General features: G+C 32.8%; 1 protein-coding gene across 8 annotated transcripts in view; it reads right to left on the reverse strand.

Annotated features, from left to right (window-relative positions):
- The window catches only part of LOC118743326 (uncharacterized protein ZK1073.1), a 59,667-nt gene that overhangs the window by 27,093 nt on the left and 10,402 nt on the right, over nucleotides 1-22,172 (reverse strand). Inside the window, exons 1-2 of one of the 8 annotated variants that reach the window (XM_036475983.1) lie at nucleotides 20,378-20,547; nucleotides 19,727-20,217 (exon numbers count right to left, since the gene is read on the reverse strand). The exons of 6 other annotated variants lie outside the window; for them this stretch is intronic. In XM_036475983.1, the coding sequence (XP_036331876.1) occupies nucleotides 19,727-19,822 (96 nt within the window). In that variant the 5' untranslated portion in view covers nucleotides 19,823-20,217; nucleotides 20,378-20,547. Of the gene's footprint in view, nucleotides 1-19,726; nucleotides 20,282-20,377; nucleotides 20,548-22,172 lie in introns of those variants that run through there. One more of the 8 variants, XM_036475973.1, reaches the window with a different exon arrangement.

The following is a 22,172-nucleotide window of genomic DNA, read 5'->3' on the forward strand; positions in this document are numbered from 1 at the left end:
GTGATGGTTGCTTCAATTTTGAATACCACTATCTATGATATATTAGGAAAACCCAAACAAGTCTGTACATATATATGTATATCTGAATACTTGCTTCTAGCAAGTTGAAGGAAATGCATATTAATTTCTTTTGGGATGGGCTGGGCGCATATCTAGTTTTAGTTGCTTATACTGGATTTCCACAAGGCACTAAATGGCAAAAATGACAATTGACAAAGTTGGGCATTTAAAAATAATCGTGTCATTACCGGAGATACTCCTGCTAATCGCACCGTCTGTCTGTATGCCGTTGTCAGAATATATTGTTGCTTTATTTTTGTACTCGATTCAATTATCTAAGATTTTAAAGACTTCAAGGATACCTAGAACTTCCCACTTGGAAGATGCTTGTGCCCTTTCCCAAACGTAGAGGCAGAGAAACACCGACTACTTCAGTGTAGACTGCCGCTCCTACACCGCAATTCATATTGGATCCGTCGGTGTAAAGAAAATAGCCACTCGGTCCCTTCATTACCTTCTGGATGGGAATCAAACTTCGTTAAAGTAATAACGGCACACAGCCAAAGTTGCCAGTTGGCTCTTAATATATATTTATATTACTTAAAGCTTTATAGTATAATTTAGTTGTGCTTTATTTACTAAAAGCACATAAATCAAAGGTGTCTACACAATTTGGCACTTAAGCATAAATAAACGTGAAAATAAGTGGCTTCCGTGAAGGCAATTGATATTTTTATAACTCACAGAGTGATGCGAAATTTATACAGCAATATCATGTGTGTATGACTGTGTGTGTAAATGCAAGGAATTGTATGCATGAATGTGTAAATGTAGCAACTTTAAGCCCAAGTAAAGTATTTTGTACTCAATTCGAAATTATGTAACCCATTCAAACGAACATATGTAATTAAACTTGAACTGCTCTCAAATTGGCAGTGATTTCAAATGTAGCATCAAATTCCAAGTACCTGCATTTGAGTGCTATTTTAGGTATAAGTACAAAAGTTTGCAGATGCATACATACATATGTATGTAAGTACGTAATTTTAATTACGAGTATTTTCGATTTCGGCATTCCACATTGAGCTGCAATATATGTACATTAGACTGCATCCCTCCCCATACTAAAAAAAAAAACCGGTACTGTTTTTCCATCGGAATTATAAAATCTATTATATTTTTGTTTTTATTCATAAAAAACTCCATTTTTGGAGGTATTTTCAAATCGGTCCAGCTCGTTTAAATCTTAATATTTTTTCGAAATATTTTGGTGGACTTCTTAAAGTATAAAAAATTTTGTAATCCCGGCGGAAAAACCGCAACTTTTTTGGTGATGCAGTCTAATGTACATACATACTTATATAAGAGGGTTCAAGGGGTTGGCGTGAAAATCAATATCCAAAATTAAGATGAAATTTATTTTCATATTGTATGTATATATTGAATTAAAAATGAAAATGTTATTGGAAATTTAAACATTGTACGAGGAGTGTACATAACTTGGAAAACGGAGTGACTGAAACCAACAAATATTCAAAGTCTAGGTATCAATTTATACAGCAATGATGTAGCTTGGAAGAGCTTGGGCCAGGTTTGAAGCCATGTTCAAAATCCAATTTAAGTTTCCCTTCATTTTTTCAAATCGATTTGATAATGACGCCTAATAGTGTGTTTCCATGGACGCAATTCGATCACTATTCTCAATTTCAGTTGAAGTTGCAACTTGGTCATGGAAATTGTGGTCGAGCGCCAATTTGGGTGAAATTGAAAAAAATTTTGTTTCAATTTCATGAATGTGACTCTAAAAAAGAAAAGGAAGAATTGTTAAAAATCAGTTTGTATTCTGAACTTGGCAAAGGATAAGCAGAAAATCAAACGAGATCACAACCGCAGCGTGACGGACATTGGTATTGAAATTGCGATCAAGCGCTTAAACAGTTACAATTCAAAATTTGGTGAAAATGCAATGTTAATAATAACGGTTTTTTTTTCAAATTGTAATTTTCAGTATTATGTGTTTTCTTGCTTAAAAATCTCTCTTGTAAAACCAAGAAAGAATTAAGTTATATATCGAGGGCTTATATTCAATACACTCTATCGGCACTTTCCACAAAAATGAAACTCTGATATAAAAATCCACCTAAGACTTAACTGTCATCGTTGGTATTAATGCTTATCTTGTATAACGCTTGACAGAGGAATTTACTATTCAATTGCAAAGTCAGAATTAGCATCAGTGATGACATTTAAGTCCCAGGTGGGTCGTTGACAAACGGGCTGGCTTATTTGCGTAAACAGTCTTTATTTGCATTAACTCATGCAATTCCCTCTTTAAAAGGCGTATAATCAGCCGAACAAATGCATGAAATTTTCGGGAATCAACTCGGATCCGGGGAACTCTCGATAACAACACTGGTAAAAATGGCCAGCTGTTGTCTTTCGTACAAGTAAGCAAACATAGCTGGCGAGCTTGGCATCCGCAGTAGCCCGCCTGTCTCGCGTTTAAGCCCTCGTTATGCTATCGTATTCTGCAACTACTAAATATTCTATGCGTATGTAAAATCCCCATCTCGCCAGCTAGGCTGTTTTAGAAAGTTATCGACGAAAATATTTGGGTTTCCCCCATAAGGCTAACATTAAGTACAATTCAAATGTTTAAAACGAACTCAGGGTTTTTAGCGTACGCGGTTATTGCTTATGACCAAAGATTTATCTCCACAAACCTTTCCATTTTGAAAATCTAATGAAAATATTAATTGGAAATTTATTTGCTTTTAGTATTATTTTTAATGAAGAGTGTGAGTGTTGTGCCCTTTCCCAGAGGCGAGGCATATTATTGCAGCGTTGTGCAAAAACCAGGCGCATTTGTTTTATTGTTATTTATAGTCTTGCTTGCTTATTTCCATTGCTACCGCTTAATTGATTTTCAATAAAAGTATCAGCTGCAGCGGCAAAACGCCACAAACAAATTACGTGCAGAGTACTCTTGTAAACGTCAAAGTGTCAGTCACTCACAAAATGCACTCAATAACGTAAATGGAAACACGTGTTGGAAAACAGGGCAAAAAAAAAATATATTTATAAAACAAATGAAGATTCTAAAATGGGCATTTTAAAATTGCAATTGAAACATCTGCGTGTATGTACATTAGGAAGCGTCAATTTGTATGAGCAATTTTTTCGACTATACGCACAGGAGGATTTTACGTGTAATTCTAAGAAAATGAGACGAAGAAACCATAAGTCTAAAAATTTAGAGTTTTCCAATTTGGTCGTCAGATTTGTAACCGTTTTGATGATTTGACGATTTTGACAAGCAAATTACGATTTTTTCATTGTGTGTTTTTTTACTTCTCCAGAAAATTATGAGGCTTTTAACTCAAACTAAAAGATTTTTATATATGTATTCTAAAAGTGGATATCAAACTTCTCATTTCAGGTCTTTCTTTTGAACTTTAAGTTTTTTTGGGAAAGGGTTTCTTCACCATATATATGCAATGACTAAATGAATTTCAATAAAAAAGATATTAGCAAAAATGGGAAAACAATATTTTCGCTGGGGTTTTAAGGAACGTTTTTCTAATTTAAAAAGTTCGATGCAAAAATCGCGTATGTATCCAAGTAGCTCCAACACACAAGGATTAAAGAAGTTATCAGGAAATTTTTTATCAGCTTCGTACATTAGATAATATGTATGGTATTGATTCAAATGCATTTAAACATATTTCTGTTATACGTAATGTGAATTTTAGTAATTTAGCTTTTTTATATTTATTTATTTTTTTTTTGCATAACAATCAACTGGGAAAATTTTTCCGGACACCGTCTATTTTGTGTGTTGACGGTTTTTCATTTGATTTTGAAGATTTCTGTGTTCAACTACCTGCCAGCACTTTTGCTACATATTTGAAAGTAATTAAATATTGGCGTGGAATATTTTTCCACACTATTCTTAAGGCATATACTAAATATGTATGTATATGAAGTTCTTCATGTATGTATATAGCAGTTTTAGAATGAATTTCGCGTATGCAAATAAAAATTTTAAAATTGGATTTTTTCGCCATCTTATAATCAAAGTAATTAATTTCATTTGGTGGTACACTACGTATATAAATTACTCTAGATTTGTTCGTTTTCGTGTAATGTGAACATTCTATTTGAAGACTTCCAAAGTTTAAAAAAAAAAAAACACAATTATGGTACCGTAATAATTAATGCAAATCATTCAATCGGTACGTAGAACGTAAGTTAATTAAGACTGGAGTAGAGAATAAATATGAAATCCACAGCCTTTGCGTCGCGAAAACAGCATCAGCACTAGTGACTATGACTTGTACATATCGAAGTTTTTATATAGACAATGTGACCAGCATAAATTGCATACTCACACCCATACATACATATCTACATAAACAAAAAAAAACTTTTTTTTTTAGTTAGTGATTTAAACTTTTTGCCCTCCTGTAAAAGTTTCCACTAGGTGTTTAATTTCATTTTTAATGCGATAAAATACTCGTATTATTTGTTGTGCTACAACTTTTTTATTTAAATTCAGTTAGTTAAAATTTATTTTGTTTGTTCATGAATATATAAACTTTTGACCTAAAGTTCACCCGGATAGCTAATATTTGGTTAACAATACGCCGCGATGTGCTGGTTGGCAGTTTTAAATATAAAATCTGCAAATATTCACGTGTGTAGAGAAAAATAATCACAAACATACATAAATGCATACATATATGCATTAAAAAAAAAAAACAAGTTTATTTATGTGCAGTTCGCTGCTAAGCTATGTAAATATGTCATACACACATACATATGTATATCTGCTCGTTTATATCCATAAATCATTTACGCTTGAGTTACTAAAAATTGCACTGAAAAGTGTAAATATACGCTAGTTTCTCCATTAGCTATTAGCTATTCATGAAAAACCACATATGGGCATATCCAATCTGACCTTTACGTGACATTTGTAGCATACAAAAAAATTTAAAAAGTCAAAATTTTAAAAATATTTTTCTATTCAGTAATAAAAATTACAATTGTTGGTAATAGCGATTTGAAGACATTAGTAAATATATGCGAAAAAACAGAAGTGGATTTTGTCTTCGATTACAAAATTGCAAAACTCTGCGAATCGGGCAAGCCTATATGTATACAATTTCTTTAGAAATATTTTAAATACTTAAGGTTAAGTTGCCAATTTTTTAAATGTAGAAATCTTTTCTGCTTTTTGCTTAATCAGCTGACGTGACCTTGCCTGACGTTACGATACTAAAGTTTCCATTTAAAAAAAAATTCCAAAGAAAACATGCAATTAATGTCTAATATACTTTTTATTTTTACATCAGCGCCACCTAGCGGTTCCACAATTGCCCATCTATCTCTTACTACGTTTTAACGAAACATATCAAATTTGAAACAAATCAGAGCATAAATACGGCTTTCAAAATATCTCGACCCTGGCGCCACCTATCTAGATAATTTTGCGCTAAAATGTTTCTGCTTAAATAACCAGTATATATTCTAAAAAGAAGCCAAATTGACCCACAAATAAATTAGATATAAGAATTTATTTATTTTTTTTTCGTGGTAGACTTTTCACTGGAAACACCCATATATGAAGATACATATGTACATATGTGTATAAATAAATTTACATATGTGTACGAATATTAATATTTACATATATATATATATATATATATATATATTCATATGTATATGTATGAAAATATAAAAATATACGGGCTAATCCTTATGGGAATACACGCATTCGAAATGACACAACTACACGAACATAAATCCTCGCAGAGAATGACAGATGGGGTTTTCTCCTCTTTCTACCTACATACAGATATGCACAACCATATGTAAGCATAATAGGGTGCATTATCTTACATCAAAAATCGTTCAATCAAATAGCAAAGTTGGTGAGTTTTAAAATTCTTTTCAAAATATTTTGGAACAAATTGAGGTCTAAATTGCAAGTAGATACGACCTCTAAAAATCACATATCCATACATATTTATATACATACATATATATTACGCACTAATAAAATTAAAGTGTATTCAGGGGTTTCAATCTTTGCTCTTTTTTTTGCCAAATGCCTCATCGATATGAGTTTTTATCTTCTTCATAGTTTTTACAATATTTTTTTTTTTTTTCAATAAAATACGCATACCACTAAGACGAGTACTATTTAAATTAATATGACCCCATTCATTGGAGTTTTACGAAAACAATTATTTAACTACATATCGATGGCTGAGTGGAAGAACGACCTATCTCGGCAGCCAGTTCGAAAACATTCTATCTCAAAAAACTTTTCAAGAACGCCCTATTTCAGAATTCGTTTCAAAAACGCCCTATCTCAGCTGCCGATTCAAAAACGCCCTATATCAGCAGATTTTCAATACATTTTGAAGTGAGTTAGGTCGTTTTTGAACCGAATTTTGAGATAGGGTGTTTTTCAATAAAATTCTGAAATAGGGCGTTCTTGAAAAGTTTTTTGAGATAGAGCGTTTTCGACCTGCAGCCGAGATAGGTCGATCTTCCACTCAGCCATCGATATGTTAAATTAATTTAATTTTTTTATTTTTTTCGCACGACTGAAAAGTACTTCGGTAATATTATATGCGGCTGGCCATTCAAAATTGACAACATAAACGCTCTGTTTGCCGGAGTGAATTCAACCTAGTTAATTAAAACTTTTAAGTTACTCATACGCCATGGCGCACAATGTTCCGACTGGTATATAGAGCCAGGTGGAAAGCATAGTTAACGTGCACTTTTCTTAGAAATAGGATAATTATGAAATATGGAAAAGATGGGCTAATTGCCACGCCCGCCACCCTTGTGGGCGGTAACACCAAATTTGATCCGATTTCCTTGAAATTTGGTTTGTACTCTATCTTTTATTAAAAAACCCAAATATGTATAAAATATGGTAAAGATTGGATTACTATAACGCCCGTTACCCGCAGAAATGTAATGGAATTTTAGTTAATTTTAGTTTTCTGCTTTCCACTCCCAGAAATATAAAGTCTAAGTCAGTCTAAGTTCGGGCGAAGCCGAACATTAGATACCCGACGCACGTATTAAATATACTTTTCATCTTTCCAAAAACTATCGTTACAAGGTATGGGATTGCGGTGAGTATAAATTTTTGCGTAAATTAGCGTCCTTAAATATCGAAATATCGAAGTTAGTCAATCGGGTAAGCTGAATTTAGTGGTGATTGTCATTTTTCTAGGTTAGGTCATTTGATCGAGTATTTCAAAAGGAAATGACTTCAATCTTCAATAAGGTTCTTGCATTTTTTCGACTGGCATAGAGTTGCATATTCATTTATGTGTTATATTAGTTATATTTAATTTAAAGTCTCTTGCTGTATGTAACTACATAGGTATATTTACATAGTATATGCTCTTGAATATGTGCACGAAAAAACTTGATATCAATATAAGTATCCACGTATATGTACATATATATGTAGATCGACTAAAACTAATACGACGGCTACAGTAGAAATGTGTCAGTCATTTCACTCTCCTTTTTCTTCTCTCCAAATAAACAGCAACACAAAAAGACCAGCTGCGGCATGTGTTGCGGTTGAGAAACCCCTCTCTCATCTGAGCGAGGAGGTGAGCGGGTGGGGGCAGCCGAATAAAAGGCTCATCTGCATGAGCTTATTTAGATGAAATGGCTGCTGCTTATTTACACAAACTACATTTTTTGTTTTGCTTCTGTTTTTGCTTCCACAAATGCTGGTATGACTGCTAAATACTGCGGCTTGTTGCTACTAACACTTGAACACAGCCAGCGGGCGTACACTTCATTTGCAGCAATCAAACACATACTTTCTTTCACATGCATATATGTGCATACATACATGCATACATATGTGCACATTCTTGCTATGATAATCCTTGTTTAGTGTTACAAATGTATGGTTAAGTAAAATTCTCATGTAAGTAATTACTCGTACTATGCTGGGGGCGGAGAGTATGTAGTTGACTTACCACATTCTGAAATTACTTGCACAAATGTACATACATACATATATGTACATACATATGTGTATGATGTTTCTATGCATTTACTCATTGACCTCAATGAAGGATGTTCTAAGTCCCACAGCCAAACACACAACCCTCAACTGCTGGCTTACAATTCAATGATGCGCATTTCACAGTCGATTTTTTTAAACTATTTTTTCCATTTGCTTCATTTTGGTGTCTTGTTTGGGTTGCGTTTTTTTGTTGTTGTTTTGTAACTGAAGGGTTTGGTCGTTTCACTTTTCGCTTTGTGCTTTTTGAAAAAGTTTTCAGTTTTTACTCTATTTATAGTGCGTGTTTTCTTCTTATTTTACTTCTTTTCTTCCATAGCAGCTGGCAATAGTAAAATAAATTCTTGGATATCGTTGCATAGTAAAGCCTTTGAAAAAAGTAGGTATACTCTTATGTACTTATGTATACCCAAAAAAATTTCAATTTTCTTTCAAAGCGTCAATGATAAAATAATTTATAAATAGTTCACTGAAATTGATTGCGTTGCTGGGTGAGAAAGGACATTTGATATAGATTGCATATATTTGACATGACATGTTTTAAAGGCGGCATAAACTTAAGGCTCCCCAATTGTACGAAGAGAATTGTATGCGCGCCCAAAATATATGTAAAAAAAAACTAACTTATACTGGCAAGTTGCGCCTCACATTTTTACTTATGTACATAAATATATACAGTGAATCAAACAAGTATACATGCGCGGATTTTTTTTTTTTGTAATATTCACAATGCTTTTAAATTTCACTTCTTTTTGTTATTGTTATGGTTGTTGTTGTTGTAAACATGAAATACGTGACTACGAATACCGTAATTGCAATCCTAACCATTACGATTACGCATACTTTAATTATAATCCTAAAAATATTATGATTACAATTACATAATGTAATCGTAATCAAGCAAATGTTGATTGCGATTTTCTGATACTCTGTAGAGGTCTATTAGTTAAGTAAATGAGCGGAAATTTCACCGTAAAGTAAGTATGTAAAATTGATTTAAAGTTCAAGTAATACAGTTACGCAGCGGCCGCTGTGGTGTAGTGGTTAGCAGTCGTAATCGTTAAATTTTGAGGATTACAATTAAAGTATTCGCAATCAAGCATATTATAATTACAAATTTACTGAAAATTTTCGGGATTAAAATTACAGTCATCGTAATCCTAAGTAAACAAAATGTAATTGTAACCATAAAGTGCCCAGCCTGCTCGAAACGGCATCGCCTGAATGATATGAAATTTATTTTATTACATTACATTATTACGAGACACATATCTTATTCTTCTTCTTTGCTGCGATTTTGGCCGAGTTCATAAAAAGCACGCCAGACGTTTCTCTTCTGTGCCAACTGATGGCAATTGGAAATGCTAAGTGAAGCCAAGTCCTTGGTCCACTTGGTCTTGATACTTGACACTGGTAATTGATACTTTCAGAGCTGGAGCGTCTTTGTCCATTCCAACGACATGGCCACGCCAGCGGAACCGCTGTATTTTAATGGTCTGATTATGGCAACTTAACGTAACTTATGGCTCTCACTTAAAAATTCTGTTAAATGGATGTTGCTTATAATTGAACAGCCGAAACTTAACATAACTTAATGCCACGTCGAAATCTGTTTCGTTTTGATTCTCTACGTTCCGTTAAGGTAAGTTAAGTTGCCATAATCAGGCTTTAATTCGCTGCACTATGTCCATGTCGTTGTATACATATATATGTATGTGCAGTGTAGAATTTCATACATATGTAAGTAAATTGATTCCATTCACATTTGTCTTAAAGTTAATAAAGCAGTCACGTATTGTATTGCGCCAACACAGCTCGAAAATATTAAAAATCAAAAAGAATTAACGCATGCGTCAGGATGCCTAAAGTGCTGCCCTTCGTACATAGATATCTACATATGTACAAATATGGATATTCCAATGTACATAAGTATATTTTCATATATGCACTTAATATTTTTCGCCAAAGCCGGCATATCCTTTATATGTCTTTGCCATGTGCCAATCTTTATGCCTCTCACATACAAATACGTATGTATGTGCATACGTCATTTAATAAAAAATATGGCATATTATTTGATTGGCAAACATAAATGTTTGGCTCCTTTTGATACGTACGCTCAACGAAGGGAATTGAATTCTGGGCATCAATCAAAGAAGTCGCATATTCTGGCGGGAGCAGATAATGAGAATCAGACATAAATTATGAATGACTGAAGCTGTGCTAAAGCTTTAATAAAGTTCATATTTGACTTATGATGCCTACACTTTTAGGATGGAATGGGAATAACGGAATAGCAAGCATACGGTCATATACATATATTAGGAAAATTTTGAGCTGGATTAGACGCTGAGGCTACAAGATCAATCAGTTGCACTTTTGTTTGTATTTAATTTTACAGCGTTTCAAATTTTCTAATGAGGTTTAATAACATATCAATAGCAAAAGGCCATTAGTGACATTTTCATTTTTTATACAAAAGATGCTGAAATTCTCTTGCAGTCTCTACAGATCCGTTTATTCTTTGATGTGCTTTAATTTTTGTTTTGCTTAATTCTAGGAGCAGTAACATCCTAAATACTTACATATATACTCGCATTATATTAATTAGTGACATGAAAGTGAAGGCATACAATTTTTGGCCCCATATTGAGTTCATTTTAAAGTGTAAAAACTCAAATTAGTCTGCGAAAAAAAACTTTTTTTTTCTTCAAACAAATTTCACCTACATCCATACATAAATACATACATATGTATGTATTAACTTTTGATGATTTATTTATTAGAAAATTCCAAAAGAAAATAAATTTTTCAACAGACTAATGTAGGGTTTGTCATTTTAAGAGTGCCCAATATGGGACCCTCTTCTTTACATGAATGGATGAAATCGGAGTAGTAGGCAGTTTTTTTGACGCAAAATGGTTTTTATCACACTATCCGTGGTTCTGTATCGATGGACATTTTGTGCAAGTGGGCTTAAATTCTTCACCTTTTCTTCCTGCTTAAAAAAAAAACAAAAACACACCAGTGGATAGAAGTGTCAAATTTTACAAAAAAATCGACTTACAAAACTTTTAATAACACTGTATGGTAAGTTTTGAAGTTACGCAAAAAAACGCCGCTGTATACCGTTTTTGCTATAAACTTTATATCGCTGATAAACTTAACGATGAAAATCGATGCAAAAATAAACATGTTTTGAATGGTCAAATAAAAATGTCCAATAACACTGGATCACAAATTTCAATTTGGCTTTTGTTCTCCAGACGCCACTATCCAATTTCTATGTAGAATTGCTCAGTGATTCCGAAATTCTGGTTAATTTTTTTTCCATGGATACGTTTTCGAGATATTTGTAGTTTACCGTTATTCAGCTTAAAAACAAATTGGTTCCTTCTAATCACGTATATCTTGCGAACCAATTCAAAAATAAAAAATAAATCAAACTTTAACAGAAGAAAAATTAAAAAAAAAAACAGTTCTGTGCCAAATTTTTACATTTCTACTAAAGCCTGTTCTGTTACAAAAAAAAATCAAGTTACTCACGAAGAAAATCGATGGATAAATACGAAATAATGAGTGGTCAAATAAAAATGCGCAAAGTTTTTTTGTATGAAATATGAGCATAAAAGCGTGTTACTTAGGTGTACGCGGCGTATGAGTAACATTCGTTCGAGCTCAATTTTCATAGTTACAAATAATCTTGCGCATTTTTATTTGACCACTCATTATTTCGTATTTATACATCGATTTTCTTCATCAGTAACTCGATTTTTATTTTTTTTTTTTTTTGCAATAGAACAGGCTTAAGTGCAAATGCAAAAATTTGGCACAGAACCTGTTATTTTTTAAATTTTTCTTCTGTTAAAGTTTGATTTTTTTCATTTTTTCATTAAAAAATAAAAAAGGCAGAAATGATTAATTAATTTGTCAGAAACTATAAGCCCTATCGGAAAAAGATATACATACGGTTTATGGAGAATTTCATTGGCTTTCATTTTATATTAAGATTTTTAAATTGGTTCGTAATATATACGTGATTGAAAGGAACCAATTTTTGCTTTAAGCTGAATAACGGTAAATTGCAAATATCTCGAAAACGTATCCATAGGAAAAAACATCACCGATTTTTATTATTTATAGAGAGTGTTCCAACCTAATGTACATATAAACATAACATTCGGGATAAATTCTGTAATGCAATCTATTCAGCTTATTACAAGTCATTTGAGCTGTTAACGTTTTATTAATGTTAGCTATTATTTAGCTTAGTGGAGACAAAAGAAAAAAATTTATTTAACGACGTAAATGTTTTCTTTTTGTAATCTATATTTGCACAGAAGTACATACGAGATGGGGAATAAAATATGATATCGCAGACATATATGTATATACATATATGTGTGTACATACTATACAAATGTAATAACAGACTATTAGTTTCAGACAATAGCCAAAACACAAATAAATATGTACACTTACAAACACATATGCGCAGGGATGCCGTCAAGTAATGAAGCTTATTCCTTGATTTGTAATTCTCTGTGGCCAATTGTATCACCAAAGCAAAGTTGTTATATAGATGGAGCGTGGGAAACTACTAATCATTATGAGTATTTATCTGAATTTCAATAAATCTAAAATGAACTAGATATAATTCCAAGTTCACCATAAGCATAAACATGTCGCACAATGATCGAAGAATCGTAAAAGCTGGTCGAAATATTAGGCTGCCGTTTAGAGGTCCACAATCTTTAGCACATATTAAAGTGCATCGAGCACACTTGTACACAAGGGTATTATAACTTTGTTCCCATAACGGTTGCTTGTAACAGCCTAAAGGAATCGAGATGGACATAGACATATACATACATGTAATGGGCGTTGTACCGCTTATCCTTATCACTTATCCTGTAGCCGCTTCGCCGAACCCCACCAAACTCGGTACAAAATTTGCTTAGAGTTTAACAAAAAAACCTGTTGACAATTCTTGAAATTGGAAAATAACCACGCCCTCCTCCCATATAACGGAAATCTATAGAAATACGAAAACTGCGATAAATCAGTAACTACTGAAGCTTATGCCCATCGCCTACTAATACCACATACAAACATACACACATGTAATACGCGAAGAAAATTTTCTGTCCAGTTTATCAGATCTGCATATTCATTGATCATTCGATTTTCAAAAATGAGGAGTTAAATTGAAGTACTTGGCTTGTAAATGTGCAATAAGAGTTGCCAAATTTCAAAAAGTTAATGTATAAAAATTCGAAGTCAATTAAACTACGCACAAGTTATATGAAATTAAGAAATCTTTAGATTCAACATTTAAAATATTTTTGAGGTGTTTTTGAAGAGGTTTGCCACCTGTTTAAAAATTTATATTTAAAATAATTAAAAAGTTAAATGAATTTTTAAAACCGAAATGGGTTTGAAAAGGCTTTGTTTCTTAATTATATTCAGGAGGGTTGCCACGTATTTAAAAAGTCAAATTCAAATAATAAAATCTCGTAAACTTTATGCAAAACTCGGGAAAATTCATTAAATCTGCACTTTAATTTGCAACTTTTTATTTATAAGTATGCACTTTTATAGCCCATTCAAATTTAGTATAACAAAGTGCAAGTTTCAAGTCGCAAGAAAATCGCGTTGATTTTTGGTAATTTTTTTCACGCAAGTTCTTCCATACAAAGTATATTCGACAGTTATTGTTTGTATGGAGAGAATGAGCAATACCTTCCACTAAAAAAATTGCCAAAAATCAACGCGATTCTCTAGCAACTTTAAACTTACATTTTGTCGAACTAAAATTGAATGGACTATGAAACTGCATACTTAGAATTTTTCTAAAAGAACCGAATAGAAAGTTGCAAGTTAGTGTGCAAATTTATGGAATTTTCCTGAGCTTTGCATAAAGTTTAGAGATTTTATTACTATGTTTTTTGGTGTGAAATTAACTAACTATCGAAAATAAATTTGAATAAAAAACTTTGCGTATATTGCGAAAAATTCACTGTGCCAATACTTTTGTTCGTCACTGTATGTACATATATAAATATCCCGTAGGTGTTCAAACTTGTAACTCAGTATAATACAAATATTCAAACATAACAAACTTATATTCGCATAAAAATTTAAAAGAAAAATCAAAGCGATCCACTTAAACGCCTTTCCTTAGCAGTAAATTTGGGTGAAATTAATATGAAAAGCCAATAAAAGCAACGCAACAAAAACTAAATAAAAACGAAGGAAGTACGGAAGGAAGTACGCAACGCTCATAGCCTTAAGATATTTGGAATAAAATAATTTGTAATAGAATAAAAGCTGCTGCGTAGTTAGAAGAATAAACGACTTGCTCAATACCGTTAAGCTAGGCAAAACATGGACAGATGAGAAGCGCCCTAGTGTTTTTGTTTATTGTTTTGAGAATGGACACTTTTGATATAGACGGCATTAAAGTGCTCATTCCCTCGCAGATAATTCACCAAGTTTCAATAAATTTTCATAGCGTTTTTGGTAAGCAGAAAGGAGAAGTAATTCGGGGAAATGAAGAAATTGAAGCAGACAAAATTTGTGTTTAAACACTTCTCAAAGTAATGCCAGACGCCCTTAAGGGATGCGTTGATTTTAAGCAAATGGCTTCTTGCGCTTTTTTTCCCCCCCTTCTTGCGCTGTCATACTGAAAACGGATGTCCAAATTGCGTAGCGTAATTGATACTTTTGTGGATATAAATGTAATTGAAACTAATGTAATGTCAGTTTATTTATTTTTATACATATTTACATATAAATTGATGAGTCTAATGAAGCGAACGAATTTAATAAGGAAAAGAAAACTGCCAGCGCAAATGAAACGAAAGTTTTACTTAGAAATCAAATACTTACATATGTATAAATATTATATACACATTCCAATATACCTACATATACATATGTACGTATGTCGCTACTGCAAGGAAACATCAAAAAACGGGAAGAAAATTAAGTTACTAAATAGCGCTTCAAGTTTCTTTTTAAGTAATATCAATGAGAGCATTTGAAATGCAGATACCTACTTTCTTCAGACGATAGAAAATTTCTAAATTTCTTTGGCAATCAACTACTTAACAAATATTTAATTATTTTTTTACTTAATTATTCCTTCTTCTGTTCATTAAAGCCCTATGTCTTGTTTGCAAGTTTCTTCTGTTTGTTCGCCTTATTTTCTGCTTACCCACTGCTTCTAAAGGCCCGCTCCTAAATAAAACCGATAAGTAAGGTTATCACGCAAAATATTCCACCTCATAGCTTATACGAAAGCGATAAATGTGTTAAAGCTTCTTTGACAGCAAATGATAAATGAAGTTGGATAAAAGGATATCGAGAGGTAAAGCGTAAAACAATTCGGAAATGATACTTTCACAATAGTAAATACGTACTAATTTGTAAGGATTAAGGATAAGGTAGGCGTACATATGTATATGCATTAGGGTGGTCTTTAAAAGTAGGAATCAAATTTTTATATCAGATTTCCTAATAAGGCATTCACATTGAGCCACTAACTCGTGTTTATGGGCCATTTTGGAGTTTAAGCCTTAACTCTACTCTTAAACTTGGAGTTTACCATACAAAAAATTTCGTTAAACTCTCCTTAAACACCACTTTTATTTGGAGTTTATGCGAATGCAACCCTTTTTTTTGACCCGATTCGGTTTGTGTCTTTGATAATCCAAACTTGCAACCAACTTGCCGACAGTTAGTCTGTTCCCGTACTGCAGGATTTAATCAGAATTAGTCCGAAGTCGTTCTGTGCACGTAAGTCTAGAATATCAACAATCTAGCGATGCAAAAACCAAAAATGTGGCTCGACCGAACTTTTTGTGCTGATTTCAACTCTACCAAAATTACCTGGCAAAATTAAAATATAAAAAAGATATCAATGGTTAAAGTTAAATTTTCTGATTTTTTTTAATATTAATATCTTCAGAACAACATAACCTATTAAAAAACTAATGACTTCAAAATAAAGATAATTAATTTTTCTTTCATGTATATATATAATTTATATGCCTTTTTATATTTTTAGTCCAGAAATACTAAAAAACAAAATAAAATAAAAATATATATTTTTAAATGTAGTTTATATAAAATTAGTTCTAAAACTGGTTATAGTATATACCTTGCATAAAAGGTATTTCAATTATGTTGAAACTAGCATCAATAATTTTTTAATCGGTTAACTAGTTTCCGAGATATTAAACACATAAGAAATAGTTAAGTTGAACTTTAACCTCTTTTATTGGCTTTGGTTTTTATTTGCACCAAATAATTTTGTTATGGTTGAAATTAGCGTAAAAAGTTCTATCGATCCTTATTTCTTGTTTTTTTTTTTTATAGCTAAACGGTTGGTATTCTAGACTTATGTGTGTGTATGTTAACTCCTGTAGTACGGGAACAGACTAAATGAGAATAAGAAAAAGTAAACAAAAAAATGTCAAATTAAACTCTGAGGTTCTTAAACACCCCAATGTGAACGCTTGACAGTTGTTCATAAACTCAAAACGTTAAACTCGAGTTAATGGCTCAATGAGAACGTAATATAAGCCTCAAACCCTACGTCGATGTTACTAATTTCGAAGATATCACATATACAATTTTGCTCCCGGCTGGAGACGGCTGAGGCGTGTGGCACAAATTCCTCTATGGAGACTCAAAAAATTAAAATTAATTTTTTTTCGTAGAATATCCAAAAATCGATACTACCATAGTCGAAGACATCACATATAAATTTTGGTCCGGATTAAAGTCGGTGAAGATGTGTCGCACAGGGGACAAAGTTCAGATTACCCTATGAAGACGTCTTAACCGACTCCGATCGGAACAAAAATTTATATTTGATATCCTCGACTTTAATAATATCGATTTTGGGCATGAAATGAAAAAAAAAATATTTTTAATTATTTGAGTCCTTAGAGGCATCTGCCCTTTGACTCTAACCAAAATTTACATATATGTGATATCTTCGACTATGGTAGTAATGATTTTGGGTATTAGATGAAAAAAAATTAATTTTAATTTTTTGAGTCTCTATGGAGGAGTCTGTACTTTGCCCACTGTGCGACACGCCTTAACCATCTCCGATCGGGCCCAAGATTTATATGCTATATCTGTGACAGTGGTATTAGCGATTGAGGGGGTGAGACTTAAAAGAAATCCTTCATTTGATTTTTTAAGGACCACCCTAATATACATACATATTATACGAGTATTGTAGAGTAAAGCAGGGAGAAGTGTAAGTGCTGCGTTTGAAGCCAGTCACGTATTTCTGAATGAAAGCCCCCGAAAATAATTGCTTAGCCATCTGTTCCAATACGTCAATTGCGTATTTCGCTGTAAGTATACATATGTATTTTGCCTAAATTCATACGTAAGTTCCATAAACACATTTAAGAATCAAAACTGAGATAAAAATTAACAAAGCTATTGAATAGAAAAAGTGTAGTATAAAAATAAAGTCAAAGATAGTCAACCGTAGATTTTAGTCTGTTGTGAAGTTTTTTGTTAGAGAGAGAAAGCTGCCGAAACCCCCATTAGGAGACATCAGATCTTTAGTACGTTCGTACTATTTACTAAAGAATTTCGTATTATTTCTTTGTTTTTTTATGAAATTTTTGTAAAATGCAAAAAAATAATAATAATAAACACTGGTGCACGTGCGCTGAACACGTATGAACAGTATTCGAGACACCGAGAATAAATAATCCAAAACAAATATTTCATGTTTGAGCATAATACAAATTGCCTGATGGATTTCGTTTGGTAAGACTAAAGCTCATTCTTATTTATTTTCTTTCATTAAAATAAATTATTTTTTTTAGAGTGAGCCTGATTTCGTCTTCTTATTAGGAACCAGAAATGAGGTCCTTGATAACCTCATTTTTGATGTTGGTCGTAAACTGAACTCGTACCCATGCCATGCAGAATGGTGGAGCGCACTGCTAACCACTATTAATATTTAATTTTTTATTGTATTTTTTATCCAGCAAATTCCTTTTTAAAACTTTTAAATTTATATTATACGTTTCACAGCAGCCAACAGGTAATCTCGCAATGACAAGCGGTACATAAAAATATGATGAAATATTAAACTGCCTGAAATTTAGTATATTGCATGAAAATATTCGTATATTGTTCGGTATTTAGAAAACATGTTTCTGGGGAATTTCGCGTCAAGCGGACAAGGAAAAAGGCTGATGCTTTAGAACTCCTTCATATTTTGGGTAATTGTACTTGTGGTTTCAGAGTGTCCAGGGCATCGCACAAACTATCTACAAAATCGTGACTGGACAGAATTTGAGTGGAGATTGTAAAGCGGTCGGTGCCAAACCAATTTTTAAACTGTACGTAGCATCATACTTACTTAGTGCGAGGTATATGTGAACAAATTAAAGTATCTCCCCCACTAACGCAGATCACACTGTAAAACTTTTAGGGTATTATAATTATATCTAACGGTTCTATTCTGTATCAGTGACAAATTCTTGTCACAGGCTTTTTTACAGAAAAATATATAATGTATATGTATATAAGTTTAAACTTGTCAGTAAAAACAAAAATTTGTTACTGATACAGAATTATGCTATAAGGCAATATTTTGAAAACAAAAAAATTAAAAAAATGGTCGAAGTTTCCCAATTTTTTTTTTTCACTTCCGGTGTGGTATAACAAAAAAATTTTTTTTTTTTTTTTTTTTTAAATTGATTTTGCATTTGAAAAAGCGAGAAAATTTCTCACCAAATCGCAAAGATTAAAAATTTTTGGAAATTGTTTTTAATATGAAAAAATACTTTAGAGAAACCCTAATTTTAATTTGTGCTATTCTTTGTACCTAACGGGTGTATGGAAGAGCCCTGGGTAAGTTAGTAATGGCATACATATAAGCCTAGAAAAAAGAGTAAGAAGAAAAATAACTAAATTTACTTTTTCACAAAAATGCCCAAAATAAAATTGATAAATGAAACCGTTTATTAAGGAAAGCAATCAGACTGAAGGAAAAGAAATCCGATGAACCAACAAAAAAACACAGCGCATAAATGGGCGCATTAAGTAAAGACGCAGACAAACAGAGAATCAGGTTGTTTATAAACAGCATGGTACACGTACATACATACATCCAAACATATTTACTCAAAGAAGAGCGATTCTGTATGTGCGTGTGCCATTAAGCATTAAAACGCCTGCATGACCCTAGCACGCCTTCCAAAATGCCCACAGCTATAGGTAGTTAGTAGTTATTTCTATGCGCCCGCGCCCCCGCCCCCCATTTACATAGATATCCTTAAGCGCCGACAAAGGACGGCGATGAGCTTTGTGGAAAATAGGAGATAAAAAAGGTGATTAGATGAACGGAAACTGCACGGCACTGGTGTGTGATACTAAATAATGTTGGCTGAATGTTTGTGGTGCACACTTGGAATGGTTTCATTATCAGCGGTAAATAGTTGGAGGAGGCTGTAGTATGTTTGGCCAAGTAAATGATTGCAAAGTACAGAGTACTAGATAATTAGTGGTGGATAGAAAAGGCAGGTGGGTGACTAGGAAGGCACTTTTTTTGGACAGACTATTTATTTATTTGCTATGTACAATGCCATTACAACTTACGCTTATCTTGTCCGGCTGATGGGCGTGCTGGTGATGTTGATGATGTGGTTGAGCCGCTGCCACAGCATGATTGGGTGTTGTTGCGTGTTTCTCCATAATTCGGCTGTGTTATCAGAGTTAAGATAACTAAATGCAAGGAAATCAGAGAATTACCACACAAATGAGTTGAAAAGGTTGCTGATTGCGCGAGTTAATTGCAATTAATTGGAAATTTATTGCTTTTGTGGGAATTAATTTTTCACTTTATAAATATGTATGTATTTTTGAGTTCAAAAATTGTTTGTGTGTAATTTCTTTGCACGTTTCGTTTTTTGGAAGTCTAAAGTTTAAAGAGAAAAAAATGCAGTTTCGTTGTAAATGTAAACGCATTTGCGTTTAAGGCGCGAGAAATTTCTGTAATTGCGTTTTAGCAAATTTTTAGCCACTCTTTGTGCGCCTCGCTGTGATTCTGCGCTGGTTACAGGTAAGCGTTGGAATTGAAAGAACGGCAGCTTTTGAAGAAAAAAGTATTTTAAAAATGCATAATTTTTTAGCACAATAAAATCAAATTTCGGCTGTTAAATAATTAAGTTAAACTTTCTTCATACAACTTTTTTTTTAACCACAAGTAAAATAGTTCCAACAATTAAAATCAAAGTTTCATTACGGCACCTTTTACTTTTTTATACTTGATGTTAGCTGAGTTTTTCTTCAAAATTGCACTTTCAAATTTTAAATTTTTAATTAAATAAATGCCAAGCATCAATTTAGTAATTTCATATCAATGACTTTTAATAGGTTACTCAAAGATTTCTAAGCGCACCAACATGTATGTACATCCAATGAATGCTCACTAACAACTGACGGTAAATAGTCGCTTATCAGGCGTTACATATCAGCGCGCCACCTGCGGCGCCTGGCCAAGCCAAGCCAGGCAGTTAGCCGAGCATTTATGTCAGTATGTATCTCAATATGCACACTAAGGTGGTCCTTAAAATAGCATCATCATGGGGTACCCCTTGATTTTGTTCCAAAAAAAAACAAAGTAGTGAAGTAAAGTCGGAATTTTAATGCTCCCACCCCGTAGGATTGTTCTATATCGAAAAAAATATACTCCTATTTTTTTTTTTTATTAAAAAATGTTTAGCGGTGGCTCAAAGCGTTCAAAGTTGTCCATGTATTTTATATAGGCAAACACAACATTTCGCAGAAATGGTATAAAATTCTTAAAAATCAATATTTTTCGATCGGAAAACTCTAGTTCGCTTTAGGAGACTTCCAATAACAATACCCAATTATTTATTTAACCATTATTTAATACTAAAAAGTAGTAATTTATCCGACCATTGCATTTTTTGGCATTTTCTGTGGATTTTGCAGGATCTATAACATATATTTACTATGAAAAAAAGGTTAAATAAATAATTCTGTATTATAATTGGGAATCTCCTGAAAAGAAACAGAGTATTGATTTTTAAGAATTTTATACGATTTCTACGACAGTTGTTTTTTTCCCACATAAAACGCGACCGCTGAATATTTTATTAAAAAAAAAAAATAGAAAATATGGGCATATTTTTTCTGTATATAACAATCCTAGGGGGTGAGGCTTAAAAATTACGACTTTATTTTTTTCATATGCATTTTTGGACCACCCTAATGTCCATATATAAGCATCAGCATAGTTCCCCTGCTCTCACGCTCACTCAAGGGCTGCTTTTCAATGTTGGCTCTCAAAGATTAAAACAAAAAAAGACAAATGCAAGCAGCTAACGGCAATGCAGTGTGGTGGCAGTAGGGAAAGAGGAGCAAAAATAAAAACAAAATATTTATTTAGTGTTGGCGACTCGAAGGAATGAGAATGTTGATGGTCAACAGCAAGTGACAGTAAGAGCAGAAGCCAATAAACTTTTAACGCAGAAGTTCAGTAAAATAACCGAATACTCAAATATATCTGGGGTCGGAAGAGTTCTAAAATAACTTAATTCATATATAAATATATGTAGGTAACTTTCTACGACCTCATTTTGTCAGTCAGCTAGCTCTCCGAACTACATATTCACCCTTCACTGCCCACAATCTGAGCGTCATCGTCAAGCACAGCCTTCTTCTGATGTCACGTACGCAACATAAACTTTCAAGCTTCTACAGAAATTCCGATACATACTTTTGCATTGTACGAGTATATTGTATACATCAGTGGTATGACGCTTAAAAGTATGCTACAATAATAATAAGATGCATTAATACCCGGTAGGAAAAAAACGAAAGCTACAGGGCAAAGTAAAAGTGAAAAAAAAAATTTAATAACAGCTCTAACTTCCAAGACTTATTGTTGTTTTTCCACAAAATTTTTCATTAGAAAACAGTCTTAAACTCAATTAAATTAAAACTTTCAACTATTTTCCAAATTGTTTTGTCTGCATTCCAATGTTGCCACATTGACAGTTTGAACTGTAAATTAAAG

Source organism: Rhagoletis pomonella, unplaced genomic scaffold, assembly GCF_013731165.1.
Source record: "Rhagoletis pomonella isolate Grant_MI unplaced genomic scaffold, Rhpom_1.0 Rhpom_scaffold_00001, whole genome shotgun sequence".
Taxonomy (NCBI): domain Eukaryota; kingdom Metazoa; phylum Arthropoda; class Insecta; order Diptera; family Tephritidae; genus Rhagoletis; species Rhagoletis pomonella.